This window comes from Peromyscus eremicus, chromosome 2 (assembly GCF_949786415.1).
Source record: "Peromyscus eremicus chromosome 2, PerEre_H2_v1, whole genome shotgun sequence".
Classification (NCBI taxonomy): Eukaryota; Metazoa; Chordata; class Mammalia; order Rodentia; family Cricetidae; genus Peromyscus; species Peromyscus eremicus.
In genome coordinates, this window is record NC_081417.1 from 164,995,592 (window position 1) to 165,010,533 (window position 14,942).

General features: G+C 45.3%; 1 protein-coding gene and 1 pseudogene across 3 annotated transcripts in view; both read right to left on the reverse strand.

Moving 5' to 3' along the window:
- Positions 1–6,215: 6,215 nt before the first annotated feature.
- On the reverse strand, positions 6,216–7,330 carry LOC131904953 (single-stranded DNA-binding protein 2-like; annotated as a pseudogene).
- A 1,729-nt stretch (positions 7,331–9,059) lies between these two features.
- Agrn (agrin) overlaps positions 9,060–14,942 on the reverse strand; it is a 32,096-nt gene continuing 26,213 nt past the window's right edge. For all 3 annotated transcript variants that reach the window (XM_059255591.1, XM_059255589.1, XM_059255590.1), the window contains 11 exons: positions 14,382–14,611; positions 14,157–14,291; positions 13,888–13,987; positions 13,639–13,803; positions 13,350–13,461; positions 12,788–12,904; positions 12,453–12,645; positions 12,282–12,369; positions 10,794–11,018; positions 10,410–10,513; positions 9,060–10,137 (listed from right to left, as the gene is read on the reverse strand). In XM_059255591.1, coding sequence (XP_059111574.1) covers positions 9,980–10,137; positions 10,410–10,513; positions 10,794–11,018; positions 12,282–12,369; positions 12,453–12,645; positions 12,788–12,904; positions 13,350–13,461; positions 13,639–13,803; positions 13,888–13,987; positions 14,157–14,291; positions 14,382–14,611 — 1,627 coding nt within the window. In that variant the 3' untranslated portion in view covers positions 9,060–9,979. The remainder of the gene's footprint in view (positions 10,138–10,409; positions 10,514–10,793; positions 11,019–12,281; positions 12,370–12,452; positions 12,646–12,787; positions 12,905–13,349; positions 13,462–13,638; positions 13,804–13,887; positions 13,988–14,156; positions 14,292–14,381; positions 14,612–14,942) is intronic.

The following is a 14,942-nucleotide window of genomic DNA, read 5'->3' on the forward strand; positions in this document are numbered from 1 at the left end:
TTTTTGCCAGGTGGTGGCCAGCCTGATCTACTGAGTGAGATCCAGGACAGCCAGTGCTACACACAGAGAAACCTTGACTCGAAAAACCAAAAAAAAAAAAAAAAAAAAAAAAAAAGCTTGTAAATTTTCATCTCTTTGCATGCACAATTCATGTGGGGCCTCCTTGTTCTATGGCAGACAATTCAGCAGCCCCACCACCTGCTGCAGCGGCAGCAAATAAACTCCCACTACCAGCTGCTCCCAGAAAGCTGCCTGACCATGCCTTCTATAGTGGAAGGGGTGGGGAAAGTTCGCTTTTACCTTAAAAACATTCTGGCAGTACCTTTGGATACAAAGGATGGACGTGTTGCTTGCTGATGATACACATTTAAGAGCTTTAAAAGTTTAATAACCTGAGTCTCTTAAATAAAAAAGTCTCAAAACTGAGGCTCAATAAGCTGCCAGCCCTCAATTGGTTAATAAACAACAAACAAACAATGGAGCCTATCAACAGTCTCATTAACTGCCACAAGGCTTTAAGTAAGTAAGTAAATAAATAAATAAAAATAAAAACCCCTGATTTTAAGACACAGTTAGGGGCTTTTTTCACTAATAGACAATAAACCTACAGAGACCTTTATGGACTTCATTAATTTTCTACAATAAACTAAAAAAGACAGGATAATAAATAGATTGCTACCACCTTATTTCTTTCAGTAATAAAAGTACAAATTCTGACAAGGCCTCTAAATGTTTCAAATGTAAAACTCAGGTCTTGCCTTTTCCTAGCATTAATAGGCTTTGATATGGGGCAGAAGAAAAACAAAAGTGTAGGGACTATTTATTACCACTAATTTCAAAATCCTTTGGTTTTATTTTGACTCTTTAAAACTTTTCCATAAGGTATGAATATTGTGGTGATATATTGTGTCCCCCAATATATTGTGCACCCCAATAAAGCTTATCTGAGGATCAGAGGAAAAAGCCAGCCACTATATTAAACATAGAAGTCAGGCAATGATAGCACACGCCTTTAATCTTAGCATTCTGGAGGCAGAGATTCATCTGAATCTCTGTGAGTTCAAGGCCACATTGGGGAACAGAGCCAGGCATGGTGACACAAGCCTTTAATCCAAGCACTGGGTGAGTAGAAAGAAATAGAATAAGAAGAGGTAGGGCATGACCTGATAGGGTTGGGCTTGAATCTTGACAGATGAGTGTGGCCTCATTCTTCTAAGATCAGAGGCAGGCTGTTTGAATTTGGTATCCTCTGAAACTTAAGAGGGCTAGGTCCTGTTGAGATCAAAAGATCATCTTGAGTTGGTGGTATAAATGGCAGCCTGAAGGGGCCTGTCCATTTTGGAACAAGAGCACGGGAATTGTGTCCTAGAGGACAGAGGAGAACCAGGTCCCCAATGTTAATTGGAGAGGGAAGAGGACCTGGGAGAGGCTGAGGCAAATGATGCTGGGAGAATTTCCAAAGAAAGGTGCAGAGATAGTGTAACAAAGGAATAAGGAGATGATCAGGGAGAGGCGATGGTTGAGACGTGAGACCAGGAGGCATAATCGGCCATCCATACATGAGCTCAAAAGGGGAGATGAGGAGGGTTTTTTTTTTTGTTTTTTTTTTTTTGAAGGCCCTTAATCACAGGAGAGCCAATAGTAGGAGTTTTATCCAATCCGTATGAAGCTCTTGGGAGAGTTTGGTAAGAATGTTTTTGAGGGAACAATTAGTTTGTTCAACTTTGCCTGAAGACTGGGGATGGTAGGGGATATGGAAACTCCATGGGATATTAAGGGCTTTAGCTAGAGTTTGAGAGACTTGAGGAGTGAATTCAGGGTCATTATCTGATTAAGGGAGGTTGGAAAGATTGAGGGCTGGTAAAGTGAGGTTGGCTGTGGCTTTTCCTATTCTTCTGATCTCTCAGGTTTTAAGCCCAAAATCTGGCTCCAGGTTTTGTTTTTTATTAATAAGACCATTTAGCAATTCATCTACAGAATATTATCTCAAAATTTATAAGATTTATATATATATATTAAACTTTTTGTCATATTAATGGTCATATAGAGTACTCACTAATTCTAGAAAAAGGCTTTATCTAGCTTCCTGTACATGATTTTGGGTTTGAGTCTCTATCAGGTAACTAGGAATTAAGTTTTTGTACTCTGGATGTACATAACAAATATTGATCCTTTAACCTCTTCAAGATCTGCTGCATATGACATTTAAAATGTTTAAATTTTTTGCAGTGAACCATGACCATGCCTAACAGTGACTACTGAAGTCTCCAAAAGGATGATAGGGCCCCACAACAATTACACCAGGACTATGATAACACCACTAAACTGAAAAACACCACCTAACGATCAGCTTTGAACTACAAACTGCTCAGGATCACTTTGAGGTGGCTAGCTGAGATGATACACCCTCACAGACTACTCTAGCCAGGACTTGAGACAAGCCCTGCACTTTTCCATCATGCAGAGACTGGACAATAAATGATAGTTACCTCTCCCAGGACTTGACAATTAACTCAAATTTTTCTTTTCATATCTCCTAAAGATGCCATCACCCCCAGACAGCAGGAAGTAAATTTAAGAACATGATGCTCATATTCCCAAGAGGTGGGGTGGGTGGTTTTTGGTCTTTCAGTGGGTTATGGATATGTGCCATTGTTTAGGGTGGTTGGTTACAAGTTGTTATTGGTAATGGTTAAAAAAAAAGGCTCAACAGAGGAGATTAGATTCAGGTTTCTTGTTTTGAAGAAAAAAAGGAGGGATATAGAAATGATAGGATAAAAAGGTAGATTATTGAATCTACTCTGAAAAGAAGGGGGATATAGATATTATAGGATAAAAGGGTAGATTATTAACTCTACTTTTAAAAACAAATTACTTGTTTTAAATATTTTACATTGATATGAATCTTTGTATATTGACAAATTTGAGATTATTTTTGTTAGAACATACTGTACATACATTTCTACTCTTGTTCAAGGTATTGTACCTGTACAACTCATTTAACAATGTAATGCAAATTTCTAATCCTTGAAAGTTATTATCACAAACTATTTAAGATAATAAAGAAATGCAAGTTAGTAGTTAGTCACCTATTACAATCAAACTTGTAGTCATGTTAGTTAGGTTTTCAAGGTCATACAGAGATATATTTCAGACAGATAGGCAATCTTCAAACACTTCAAAGACCTACAGAATATGATATTTAAAATGTTTTAAGAACTTAGACTTTTCTTTTCCTTTTAATAAATATTTCCATTTTCCAATAGGTGAGAGAGAGGAGGGATTATATGAGCAAGACATTTCTTGACAGTGAGCCATGTCTGCTCCTGGCAGCACCAATTACTTCAAAGAGGATGATGGGCATTGAAGAAACTCCATGTGGAGTTTACTTTCTTTGTGGCAAAAGTTAGCCACTGGGCAAGAAAATGCCCTTGCCTTGACTGCTGACAGTATGCTGTCCAAAATGGACAAGCAGGACACAAAAGAAAGGGCTGCTAAACTTTGCCAAGACAAGGTAGGACAGTCCTTCAAAATTCCCTACTTCACAGAGGCCTGAGTTGGATTGCCCCAATGTTACAGAGGAACTTTGGATGACTGTCCAGGCAGAAAGATGTCCCTGTTGTTAGGTAACATTTTACCCTTCTGGGGTCTATGAAGGAGTTGAAGACTTGATAATTATAATTATAGGTTTTCTTAGTTATGATAAAAAGATAAATTAGATGTGAAACTTTAGACTCACCAAGATAAGATAGATAATAAAATTTTTCTAATTTTGTCAAATACAAATGGACTAGATATTGTAACTGTAATTATTACTTAATAACTGTTTTTGTTGTATATAATCTTACTATGTTAAAGTTAAAACCTTCAAACAAAAGGGGGGAATGCTCTGGAATCCTCTTGTACACTGTAAAGATTTGTCACTCAAATTTGTTTAATAAAATACTAATTGACCAGTAGCCAGGCAGGAAGTGAAGGTGGGGTGAAAAAACTAAGAATGCTGGGAAGAAGGGTGGAGTCAGGAGTTGCCAGGCAGATGCAGAGGAAGCAAGATGAGAATGCTGTACTGAGAAAAGGTACCAAGCCATGTGGTTAAACATAGATAAGAATTATGGGTTAATTTAAGTGTAAGAGCTAGTCAGTAATAAGCCTGAGCTACCAGCCAAACATTTACAATTAATATAAGCCTCTGCATCAATTATTTGGGAAGTGGCTGCCAGGTATTTGGGAGTTGCTGAAGGGACAGAAACTTCCACCTACAGGCTTCCTACTGAGATACGTAAACTCACAAACAGATTCCAGTGAAAAAGCAAACTCAAAACTACTATGCTGTTGTTACTGGCTTAAAGATGGTTTTTTACTAACCCTTTACAAAAGAAGCAGGAGGAGGAGTTGGGGAGGAGGAGGGGAGGAGGAAGAGCAAGAAGAAGAAGACAAAGATGAAGACAAAGAAGAAGACGAAGAAGAAGAAGAAGAAGAAGAAGAAGAAGAAGAAGAAGAAGAAGAAGAAGAAGGCAAGAAACAAGAAGTTTTATCCAACCTGATGGTTTTATTTAAACTCATTCAAATACCTAGCCAATGTCTAGGTCCCATTCCCTTTATAAATTGGAGCCTAGACACCTGTGCTTTCTCTTACAGGCTTTTTCTAGATCCTAACAGGACTGGTAAAGCCATACTGTGAACTGATGCCAGAATACAACAAAAGAGGGACACCTTCCTGAATTTCAACCACATGTAAACTTCATATCACTCCCTCTGTCCTGCCCTGCCTTCACACCTCCATGACAGGGTTTCTCTGTGTAACCCTGGCTGTCCTGGAACTCTGTAGACCAGGCTGAACTCATAGAGACCTGCCTGCCTCTGTCTCCCAAGTTCTGGGATTAAAAGGTGTGCGCTATCACCATCTGGCTCTTCATATCACTTCTTATTCTCACCCCATTTACCAAACTTTTCATTACACTAACACCCTATGCCATATTTCATGCATTTTTTTGGTCACATTACTCAATGCATTAATAATGTAAGCAGGGGCACAGTGAAACATTGAAGTGGACCACTCCATGGGTAATGGTACATGCCTTTAATCCCAGCACTCAGGAGGCAGAGGCAGGTGGACATTGAGTTTGAGGCCATCCTGGTCTAAAGAGTAAGTTCCAGGACAGCCAGAGCTATATAGAGAAACTCTGTCTTGAAAAACAAAACAAAAACAAAACAAAACAAAACAAAAACATATAAAGCAGTGATATACACAGCACAAAATAGTTCAGCAAGTTGCAGGAGTAACCTTTAATAATCAAAACAGAAATGTGAAATAAAAGGATGGAGTAAAATTTCCAATTTACTTCTACTTAAGATGTTATGTAGCTAGGCACCAAGCATAGTGGTGGACGCCTTTAATCCCAGAAATTGGGAGGCAGAGACAGACTAGCCTGGTCTACAGTGAATTCCAGGACAGCCAAGGCTACATAGTGAGATCCTGTCTTGAAAAAACAAACAAAAATGTCATGTAACATCTTACAATGCCCTGTGGGTTGATGCATGCATACGTATATGTGCATGGTCTACATATATGATACATTCTTTCCCACTCATGTACATACATAGAAAATTATTTGCAGTTTGATTTAGGACAATTCTAATGTGCCACTCTGAAGTGTGATCCTAATTAGTCTTATCAATTAAAACCAGGAGTCAGATATTGGGGTAATAACCTGAAAGACCAGAGAAGCAGAGCAGCAGCCACTAGAGACTTCTTACCTCTACGAATCCTCAGACCAAATGGGTCCGAGATCCTGACTCCACCTCCTAATTAAAGGTGAGCCTCCCAAGTGCTGGGATTTAAGGTGTGAGCCACCACTGCCTGGCCTCTATGGTTAAGTAGTGGCTAGCTTCACCCTCTGATCTCCAGGCAAGCTTTATTTGTCAGAACACAAACAAAAAATGTCACACACCATCACTCTGTTCAGTTATTTGAATCACATTTGGATCTGCTTTCTTCACAAAATAGGGGAGAGAGCAGGAACTAAAAAGGTTGGTTTGGTGTAACTGAGATTCCCTTTTTAACTATACACTGATGAGTAGTTTTCTTCTGTAGTAGTTCTGTGAAGGACTGACTCAGTAGTTTTCTTGAGATTTGGTAATGTATCACACACTCATGCTATACTGGAGGAGTAACTCTTACTCTGAAAATGATTTAAGAAATTTCCTGTCCCCATTTAACTGTCATGCCTTGGATTGGCCAGTTGGTTACTCAGGCTCATATTATTGGGGGAATTCTTGGAAATATTCTCCATATTTCCTGAGCCTAAAGAGCCATTCATGTGGTGGGTCTCTATCCTTCTAATCCATGGGATCATCTCACCCAGGGCCTATTGGAAAATTAGTCTGTTAGGTCCAGAAGGTACTGCATTCATTAAAGTATACACATCATCTCTAGAATTGGTTGGTTCTTCCGTACTAGGTATGATGGGTATTCCTGGTGGCCCTCTACATTCTGGAAGACCTACTTAATTCCCAAGAGACACTGAGGAATATGGTATTAAATTGGCATTTGTTGGGTTTGGCCAAGGTCTACCACCATCTGGACCCATGTTCATTCCATGCATTCCAGGGCCACCTTAAAGTATTCAGTAGGTCTCATCACATCTCCATTGTTCTGTGGTCCTAAAGGCATCATTCTTCTTGGAGGAGTCATTCTCTGCATTGGCTCACCCATGTTTGGATGTCCTTGTTGTGTGGGTCCATTCTGCTGGGGAGTAATGGCTAACTTCCTGGGACACCTCCAAGTACCTGATTAAGTACCCTCAAAGGGGGCCTTGGACCTCCAGGATACCAAGATGACCTACTAGTATGACATCTCCTGGAGACATGTTTCTTAGCACGGGGAACTGCTGCAGCACTATAATCATACAAGACTTTTGCTTTGCTTGAGTGCTCACAGCAGTCTCTGGAGCTGCATAGAGATCCCAACTTACAAACCACCAAGAATGTAATATTCCTGGTGGTTCCCTCAATGTGATGTCCGCTTCCCCCCCACCCCATCTTATCTCTGATTAAAATGTATGGGGCAATTTCTGAGCTCCTACATGGAGCAGATATTCATACACACATATGAATGTCAATATAAGTGCTAACTTCTCCCAGGCCTGGCTGTTGGATGGGATGGTATCAGTGTCATCTTTGTCTTTACTGTACACACTTGGGCAAAAAGCAGCTCCCACTGTCACCCACCTGTCAAACCATCACAGCCTACCCTTGTTCATTCTTGATGTTAACCCAGAGTCCTATGTCTCTGTCTACCATTACCTCTCCAGGTCCCTTTGATGCTCATGGGTGTGCTGGCCGCAATAATGGTGTTTAATCACAGCAATAGAAACTCTAAGACAGAAATTGGTATCAGAATTGTGGTTTATTGCTGTGATAGACCTGATCATGTTTTGGGGAAGATTGTGACTTCCAGAAAGGCCATTAAGTGTTTAGAACTCAATGTGCTGTTGTGGGAACTTAGAAAATGCTGACAGTAGTTATTTTGAATTAAGAATTTGTGGTTCTAGTCAGGTGGGACTGAAGAATCAGTTGCGATTAATAAGAGACCAACACCACTGGAGTAAAAATCTTTGCTTTGCTGGGACAATGGATGCTGGTCAGCTGGGACTGGAGAACCAACTATGATTAACAAGACATCACCACTGAGGCTGAATCTTCTGGGAAGTGTATCCTCAGAGTTAGCATACAGAGACTGTGGTCCAGAGGCAGCCAAAGCTGTATCTTATGCTGGTAATATGTAAGAGTCTTCAAGGTGGTATTGGTTTTGAAGGCATGAAGGGATCATGGAGATCAGTAGAGGCTTGGCATTGTGTGAGGTTTTTTTTTTTTTTTTTTTTTTGCTTTCAAGACAGGGTTTCTCTGTGTAGCCTCGGCTGTCCTGGAACTCACTTTGTAGACCAGGCAGGTCTCGAACTCACAGAGATCCACCTCCCTCTGCCCCCTGCCCCAAGTGCATGTGCTACCTCCACCTTGCTAGACTTGGAGCTTTTAAAGATTTTCTTTTTTGGGAGGATGGGGTGTTGAGACAGTGTTTCTCTGTGTAGCCTTGGCTGTCCTGGAACTCGATCAGTAGACCAGGCTGGCCTCCTGAGTGCTGGGATTAAAGAAAGATTTTTTTTTTTTTAAGTTTTAGTTTTACAGGGATTTGGGAAATTTAGAGACTTTGGATATTTAGAGATGGAACTTTTAAAGACTGTGGGACTTTTAAAAGTTTGAATGTTTTATAGTGTGTGTGTAGGTGCTGCTAATAGATGTCCTTTGGTGCTGTAGTTACAGGAGCTATGAGCCCTCTGACATGGGTGCTGGTTACCAGACTCCAGTCCTCTGGAAGAACAGCAAGTGCTCTTAACCATTGATCCATCTTTCCACCTACCTCCTATTTTTTTTTTTTTTTTTTTTTTTTAATAAGGTCTCATCATGTAGCTCTGGCTATACTGGAACTCACTATGCAGACCCAGCCTTACCTTGAACTCACAGAGCTCTGCCCGTCTATGCCTCCCAAGTGCTGGAATTAAAGGCACTATGTCTGGCTATATCCCCATTAACCATATAAGGCACCTCAGCCAAAAGGAGCTGTGGATTCCCAGTTCGGGTTCTACTTTCTCCATCCAGAGACAGGAGAGTTTGAAGTCTGTGCCTCATGAATCTAAGCAAGAAGCCATCAGGCTGTTAAGTATAAACACAGTCCCTGTTTTAAAGTTTTCACACTTTATTTTATGGTATTTGACATAGACACATACTGGAGTTAGTAACAAGATACCATGCAGCTCCCTCCAGCCTTGGACCACCATAGCAGGAAAAAGGTCAGGCTGCCCCCATCCCAGTCTGGTCTTTCTCCCAAGATGACTGTGCTGGACATTAAGGACAGGGAGTGGAAAAACAGATGGTTGCTGTAGTTTAAGGCATTTTTGGCGCTATAGCCACCTCTGCTACCCCTGTACTTGCCCTTGACTGGACATTGGGCAGATAACTGTCACTCAGACAAGGATAACTACCCTTACAATGGACCTCACATCAGACCAATTAATGGTTGCTGTGAGTTAAAACAGGAATGACAACACTTCCAGATCAGAAATCAAGTAAAATCAATGCTTAAAGAATATGGTTAGAAGTCTGGCTTAGATAGCCTTTGAGAGACAGACGCAGCTGGCTGCTCAGGCAGGTAGGCAATGGAGGTCAACCACATCCCATAGTGACCCACTCCTCTTAGGGACTCCTAAGTGGCCTGGTGTTTAGAGAAAGGATGGCTATGTCCAGAGTGGCTGGGTAGGTGGGCAGGGCCAGCTGAGGGCCAGTCAAGACAACTTAGATGAAGCCTGGCTTGTTTCCAGCACCCTGGGATAGGCAGACACATTTGGGGAAGTAAAATGATGCCCTGATATCAATAACTTTTCTAAAGCACAGTATTGGTACAGGGAGCACTAGGGGTCCAGGCTAGCCTGGGATGAGGCTGGTCCTCGGCACATGCAGGAGAGCAGCTTACGTGGGAACCTACAAAGGACCCAATGGTACTTGCTCTAATGAAGAGCCTCTTCAGCTCCAACAGCCCCCTCCTGCTCAGGGACACTGTTCTCATCCAATAAAGCATTAATAACATGGGAATAGGGCTTGCCAATGGGCCAGGAGACCCAAAAGACCAATACAAATGGACAGGTAGGGACGTACAGTGCAAGGGGCTGAGGCATGGTACCTTAGGCAGAGGAGTGTGTCCTAAGGCTGCCTTCAAAGTCAAGGGTTCTGGGTTGCCACAATCTACTTATGAGTCCCTCAGCACCACTTTGTTTCTGCAGCACAGCTGCCTGGACGGAAAGGAGGCCAGGCCAACAGTCCTTCTGGCCAATGTGCAGGCAAGAAAATCATATAAAAAAAGCAATGAGTTTACAAAAATAAAAAATAATTACAGTAGGGAGGGTGGAGCTCTGGTGGTAGTAGCTCAGGGAGTGGGGCAGGGCCTTAGCTCTGGTTTGGTGACAGCGTCCTCCAGCAGGTGCAGCCGGCGATGGCCCACTACCACATCCCGCAGACAGCCCACAAAACCTGTGCCATAGGCCTTGGGTAGAGCCTGCCCCACTGGGAGCTTCTGCAGGCCTCCTACAGGACAGACAGTAGATCAGCAGGCAGTAATGCTAACATATGAGGCCACCAGGACCTGAATACCAGTGGGGTACTACAACTACACATGAACGCAAATCTCTGTGGCCTAAGATCTGAAGGGTTAACGAAGAAGAGGGTGCTGCCCTGCCCTGGCTAGCCCATCTGTTATCCAGATGGAGTTGATCTGAGTGTCAGCTCTAGGACAGTCTATCCCTCAGGTAGTTTGGGAACCTTGGGTATCTCCTCCCCGGCCACCTCCAAACACTCACCAAGCCACAGGGCTCCATCTGTGTCCAGTTGTGTGGCGCCCAACGGGGAAGAGCCAGTCACAGGGGCTTCATTGCCCACCTGAAGAGAACCTTCCCTCTGTTCCCTAGGGGATGGGTAGGGCAAAGCTGTCAAGAGCTCCCCACTCCCTCCTCTAGGACCTATGCCCCACATTTTCTCTATCACATGCCTTGCAGATACAACACCCTGGGAATGACACTCTATGTTCTCCCGGGGGCCAGTGGTTGATTGCTTCTCCTGTCTTTTTGTTGCTTCCTCCTCCCCTTCTCACAAAATACCTTGAGTCAGGCTGCTAGTGACCATGAGTGACTGGGTATGACCCAGCTAAGCAAGTTCAGCTGTTATTCTCAGTGGGCTCCACTGACCTGTGAGCCCTGACTCGAAGCCAGCGGTTGGTATTGACCTTCACAGTGGAGCGCAGCACAACTGGCTGGGAACCTAAGTCATAGCTCAGCTGCAGGTGTCCATCCACAATGGCCAGAGCCACATAGTCTGCACGTTCTGTGGCTTTGCCACTCCACAGTACTAACCCCTGAGTGGCCTCAGTGCGCAAGCTCAGTTCAAAGTGGTTGCTCTGTAGTGCCTTCTCACTGAAAAGTGAAAGGATGGGTCAAAGGCTTCCAGGAGGGTGGTAGGTGATGGAAGTGGGGTAGGTGTAGGTGTTGTTACAGCACAAAAGCTTAGGCTACTGCCACAGAGATCAGAAGCTGGTGATCAGACCCAGGCAGCTGGGTGGGCAGGGGGACAAAGGAGAGAGGGAAGACATGGTCAACTAGACAAAGTTGATTCGAGAGGTGGCAGACAAGAGGCAGGCACATGGCAAGGTAATGTGCTAGGTCTCTCATGTCCTGCCATGTGCTTACCTGAAAAGGGCCCCGGAATCCAGAGTTTCAGGGCTTAGAAGCAGGAAGAGAGGGAAGCGGTAAGCAGGAGACAAGACAGGCTGAATGTAGGCCAAAATTCCTTTTGTCAACATGTGCAGATGAGAGGAAGAGCAAGCATAACTCCAGGGTATCAATGGCCCTTCCCACAAACGGCCTTGGCAGTGACCTTTATGTAATGCATATGTTGGGCACATGCCCTAGTGGGTAGTTCAAGGAGGGAGGCATTGGTGACATGAAATGGACACAAAGGCTCTTCTGATGGCAGCAGCCGTGGAGATGCCCTAGCACATACATGACCATGTCTGTGCACACATACACACACACACACACACACACACACACACACACCCCACATATTTGCATACATGTACACACATCTGCACAAACTCACATTCACACATGTATGTTGCATGCACATATGGGCATATGTAGATATAGTACACATATATATACCCACAAATCAGATACATACCCAAGTACTACACATAGAAACATGTATACATGTATACACAAGCACAAAATCACACTTGCACTGGAGCCTCAGTGGTGGGTGATGGCCCTTGGCAGGTATATCCCGGGAAGAGGACTGACCATTTCCAAGGTAGGAAGCTGGGCCTGACAGTATGTAAATAGGCCCCAACCCCATCCTCCATCCATGGTAGAAATTCTACCTTTAGTGGGGCTCAAGATCGTAATGCTAGGAGCAAAGCATGGACATGAGTGAGTGCCAAGGTATGAGTAGAGCCAAGGGCCTACTTACGGTGGAATCTCATTGGTCAGCTCGCTTGCAAACAAAGAGACAGAGATAGTGAGAATGAAGGGGGTAGGGTAGATTCTAGGCCTTCCCTCCTGGCCAGAGCTGAAAGGGTATGGAGAATCTAACACCTCTACCCTGAATGGCATGCACAGACAGGACCAGACAAGACAGCTGAGAGTGGAGGGAGTGCCTGGCTCCTGACTGCACGTTACCTCTCAATCACAGCATTGAGGTATTCGATGTAGGTCCGCCCATCAAAGGCCAGTGTTTCTAGGTCCCCCACTGACTTCTCAACTAGCCCTGGGAGACAGATGGGATGAAATGGGCCTCAGATGAGATCTCCAGGCCATGTCAAGTCTCAGCCCTGGGCTGCCAGTGCTCACCCTTCTCGCAGTGCAGCCCAGAGAAGCCCCCAGGACACAGGCATTCATAAGTGGCTTCCCTTGGGATACATGAACCCCCATTAAGGCAGGGGTTGCCTGAGGCCTGGCTACAAGGGTGGTCTGCAAAAGGTGAGATGTCCACTGCCCGCAATACATGCTCCTGAGTCAGCAGCTGGTGACCGCTTAGAGACACCTGAAGAGGAGAGAAGGGAGTGCCTTTGTCATATTTGCTACCTTCTCTGATGAGACAGCCCTCACCTGGGACAGAATTGAGACATACAATGGCCCTTCTCCATTCCACTGTGGAGAACCCTGGCTGGTACCCGCCCCCATACCAGCTGGATGGCACCATCGAAGCCAGAAGACACTGCCGCTCCCCGGGCCAGCTTGCTGAAGTCAGGAGCTCCTCCAACATAGAGGGGTTCCTTGAGGTTGAGCATTGTGTGAGGCACCTATAGGAGGCATGGGATAAAAGGTCATGTATGATCCACCCACTGGGCCAGAGTAGGCCAAGTCCCAGGTCAATATGCCCAATTGCTTGATGCCCCACATCTACCCCTCACTATCTAGGAGGCAGCATTAATCACACAGAAATGGCAGATGTGGACCTTAGTGGGAAAGGGCTACTCTAGGAATGGGTACAAGAGATGGTGAGTTGGGTAAGAGGCCAACAATACCTTGCGGGATTTCTGACATCCGGAGAGCAGGTGGGGGGGTTGCAGAGCAAGAGCCAGAGAGCAGTGGGGGCAGAGAGGAGAGAGACCGAGGCACAGGGCAGAGAAAACAGTTATGTGAGAGGTGCCTATCGGGGGCTATAAAGCCACCAGGGAGGAGGAAGGGAAGTGGTGGGAATAGGGTGTGGGATATCTGGGCCTTCCTCATGCCCTGGACACTCACCGGAGACTCCCCTAGCACTCGGGGCCCATCGCCTACTTGAAGGGCACCTTTGCGGCCATTTCGTTCCAGGGATACCTTGATCCAGGTGCCCAGGGCTATGGGTTCCTTGCTCCTGCAAAAAGGTAGGAGTAGGTTCTAGGCTCTGCTCACCCAGGGCCCAAGTCATATAATCATGGTATATGCACTGACATCTCAACCTCAGGACAATCCTTTAGGTCCTCCTTGTGATCTGTGCAGATGGTCCAGAGACAACCCTGGGTAATGCCCAGTCTAGTTCCCATATGCCCACCTGATGACTGCAGCCCCCTTGCCAAGGTCATAGCGGAACTCCAGGTGCCGGTTATGCAGGGCCAGGGACACAAAGTCCCCCTTGCCATCTGTCTTTTGCCCATTGTAGAGGAGTAAGCCACTGGCCCCACGAGCCAAGAACACCATCTCCAGTGCCATCTTCTCCCTGGGGTCATATGGGGTTGTGGGAGTGTATCACTGTCTCCCCATCAGGCTGGCTCCCTTCCCTTAATCCTCCTGCCCTACTAACCCCAGGTCTCTCTCGAAGGTGTGCAGGCCTTTTAGTTCCAGGTAGGAGAAGCCACTAAAGTCAGCCAGGAAGGGCCGGGAGCCAGTACCAGTCTCTAGTACTAGGAAGTGCCAAACAGACGTCAAACAAAATTTCCGTTCCTTGGTTTCCCTATTGCTGTATCTAAGTGATCGTAATTCAACCCTAACTAGATGGTACACCAGACCCCAAATCAACCCACGAATTTGACCATAACCCCTCATCTTTCCCTAGCATTTCTTTGACCTTACCTGTCTGGCAGAAGGCACCTCTTCGTCCCAGGGGGCACTCACACTTGGCTCCACCCCTGGAAAGCACACGGCAGGGGGCTGCCCCATGGCAGGGGTTTGGCTGGCAGGGACTCTTTTCATCTGCACAAGTCGGGCCTGAGGGGAGATTGGGTAGGGGTTCCAGAGAAACATAAGACTCTTCCCACAACACCTAAATACCTTCCCAGGCACCAGGTTAGTTCTCACCAAATCGGCCAGGTGGGCACTGACAGAGGAACATGCCAGCCTCCAGTGCCTGGCACAGGGCCCCACCATGGCAGGGGCTAGGCAAGCAGGGGTGGTTTCCACATTCTCCCACACCAGAGCTTAGGACCACAGCCCCCTTCCAGTTGCTAAGCTCCAGCTGCTGGTTGTTGATGTCCAGCATACGAATGCATCCTTTCAGGCCAATGCCCACAGAGGTCCGATCACGCACCCTGACACAAGGAGAGGTCAGAGTCAGAGGCACCCTTTACCAATCAGTTGTAATACTAACATGCCCCATAAACTAGGGCTAGGGATCATGTGGGCCCCTATGCCTACTCTCCTTATTGTGTTCACAGGGTGGCCAGATCCATAAACAAGACAGAATCAGGAGGAAGGGATGAGGGTCAAGGGTCAGGGCTGAAGGTCAGGGATAGCCATCTTCAGAGGTCCCATCAAAGGCTTGCTACCACAGATAGCACAGCAGGAACTGGTGGAGGGTCAGAGGCTGGGTTGAGGTCAAAGTCATAGCTACCATCCACACTCATGCCTCTGTCACCCATC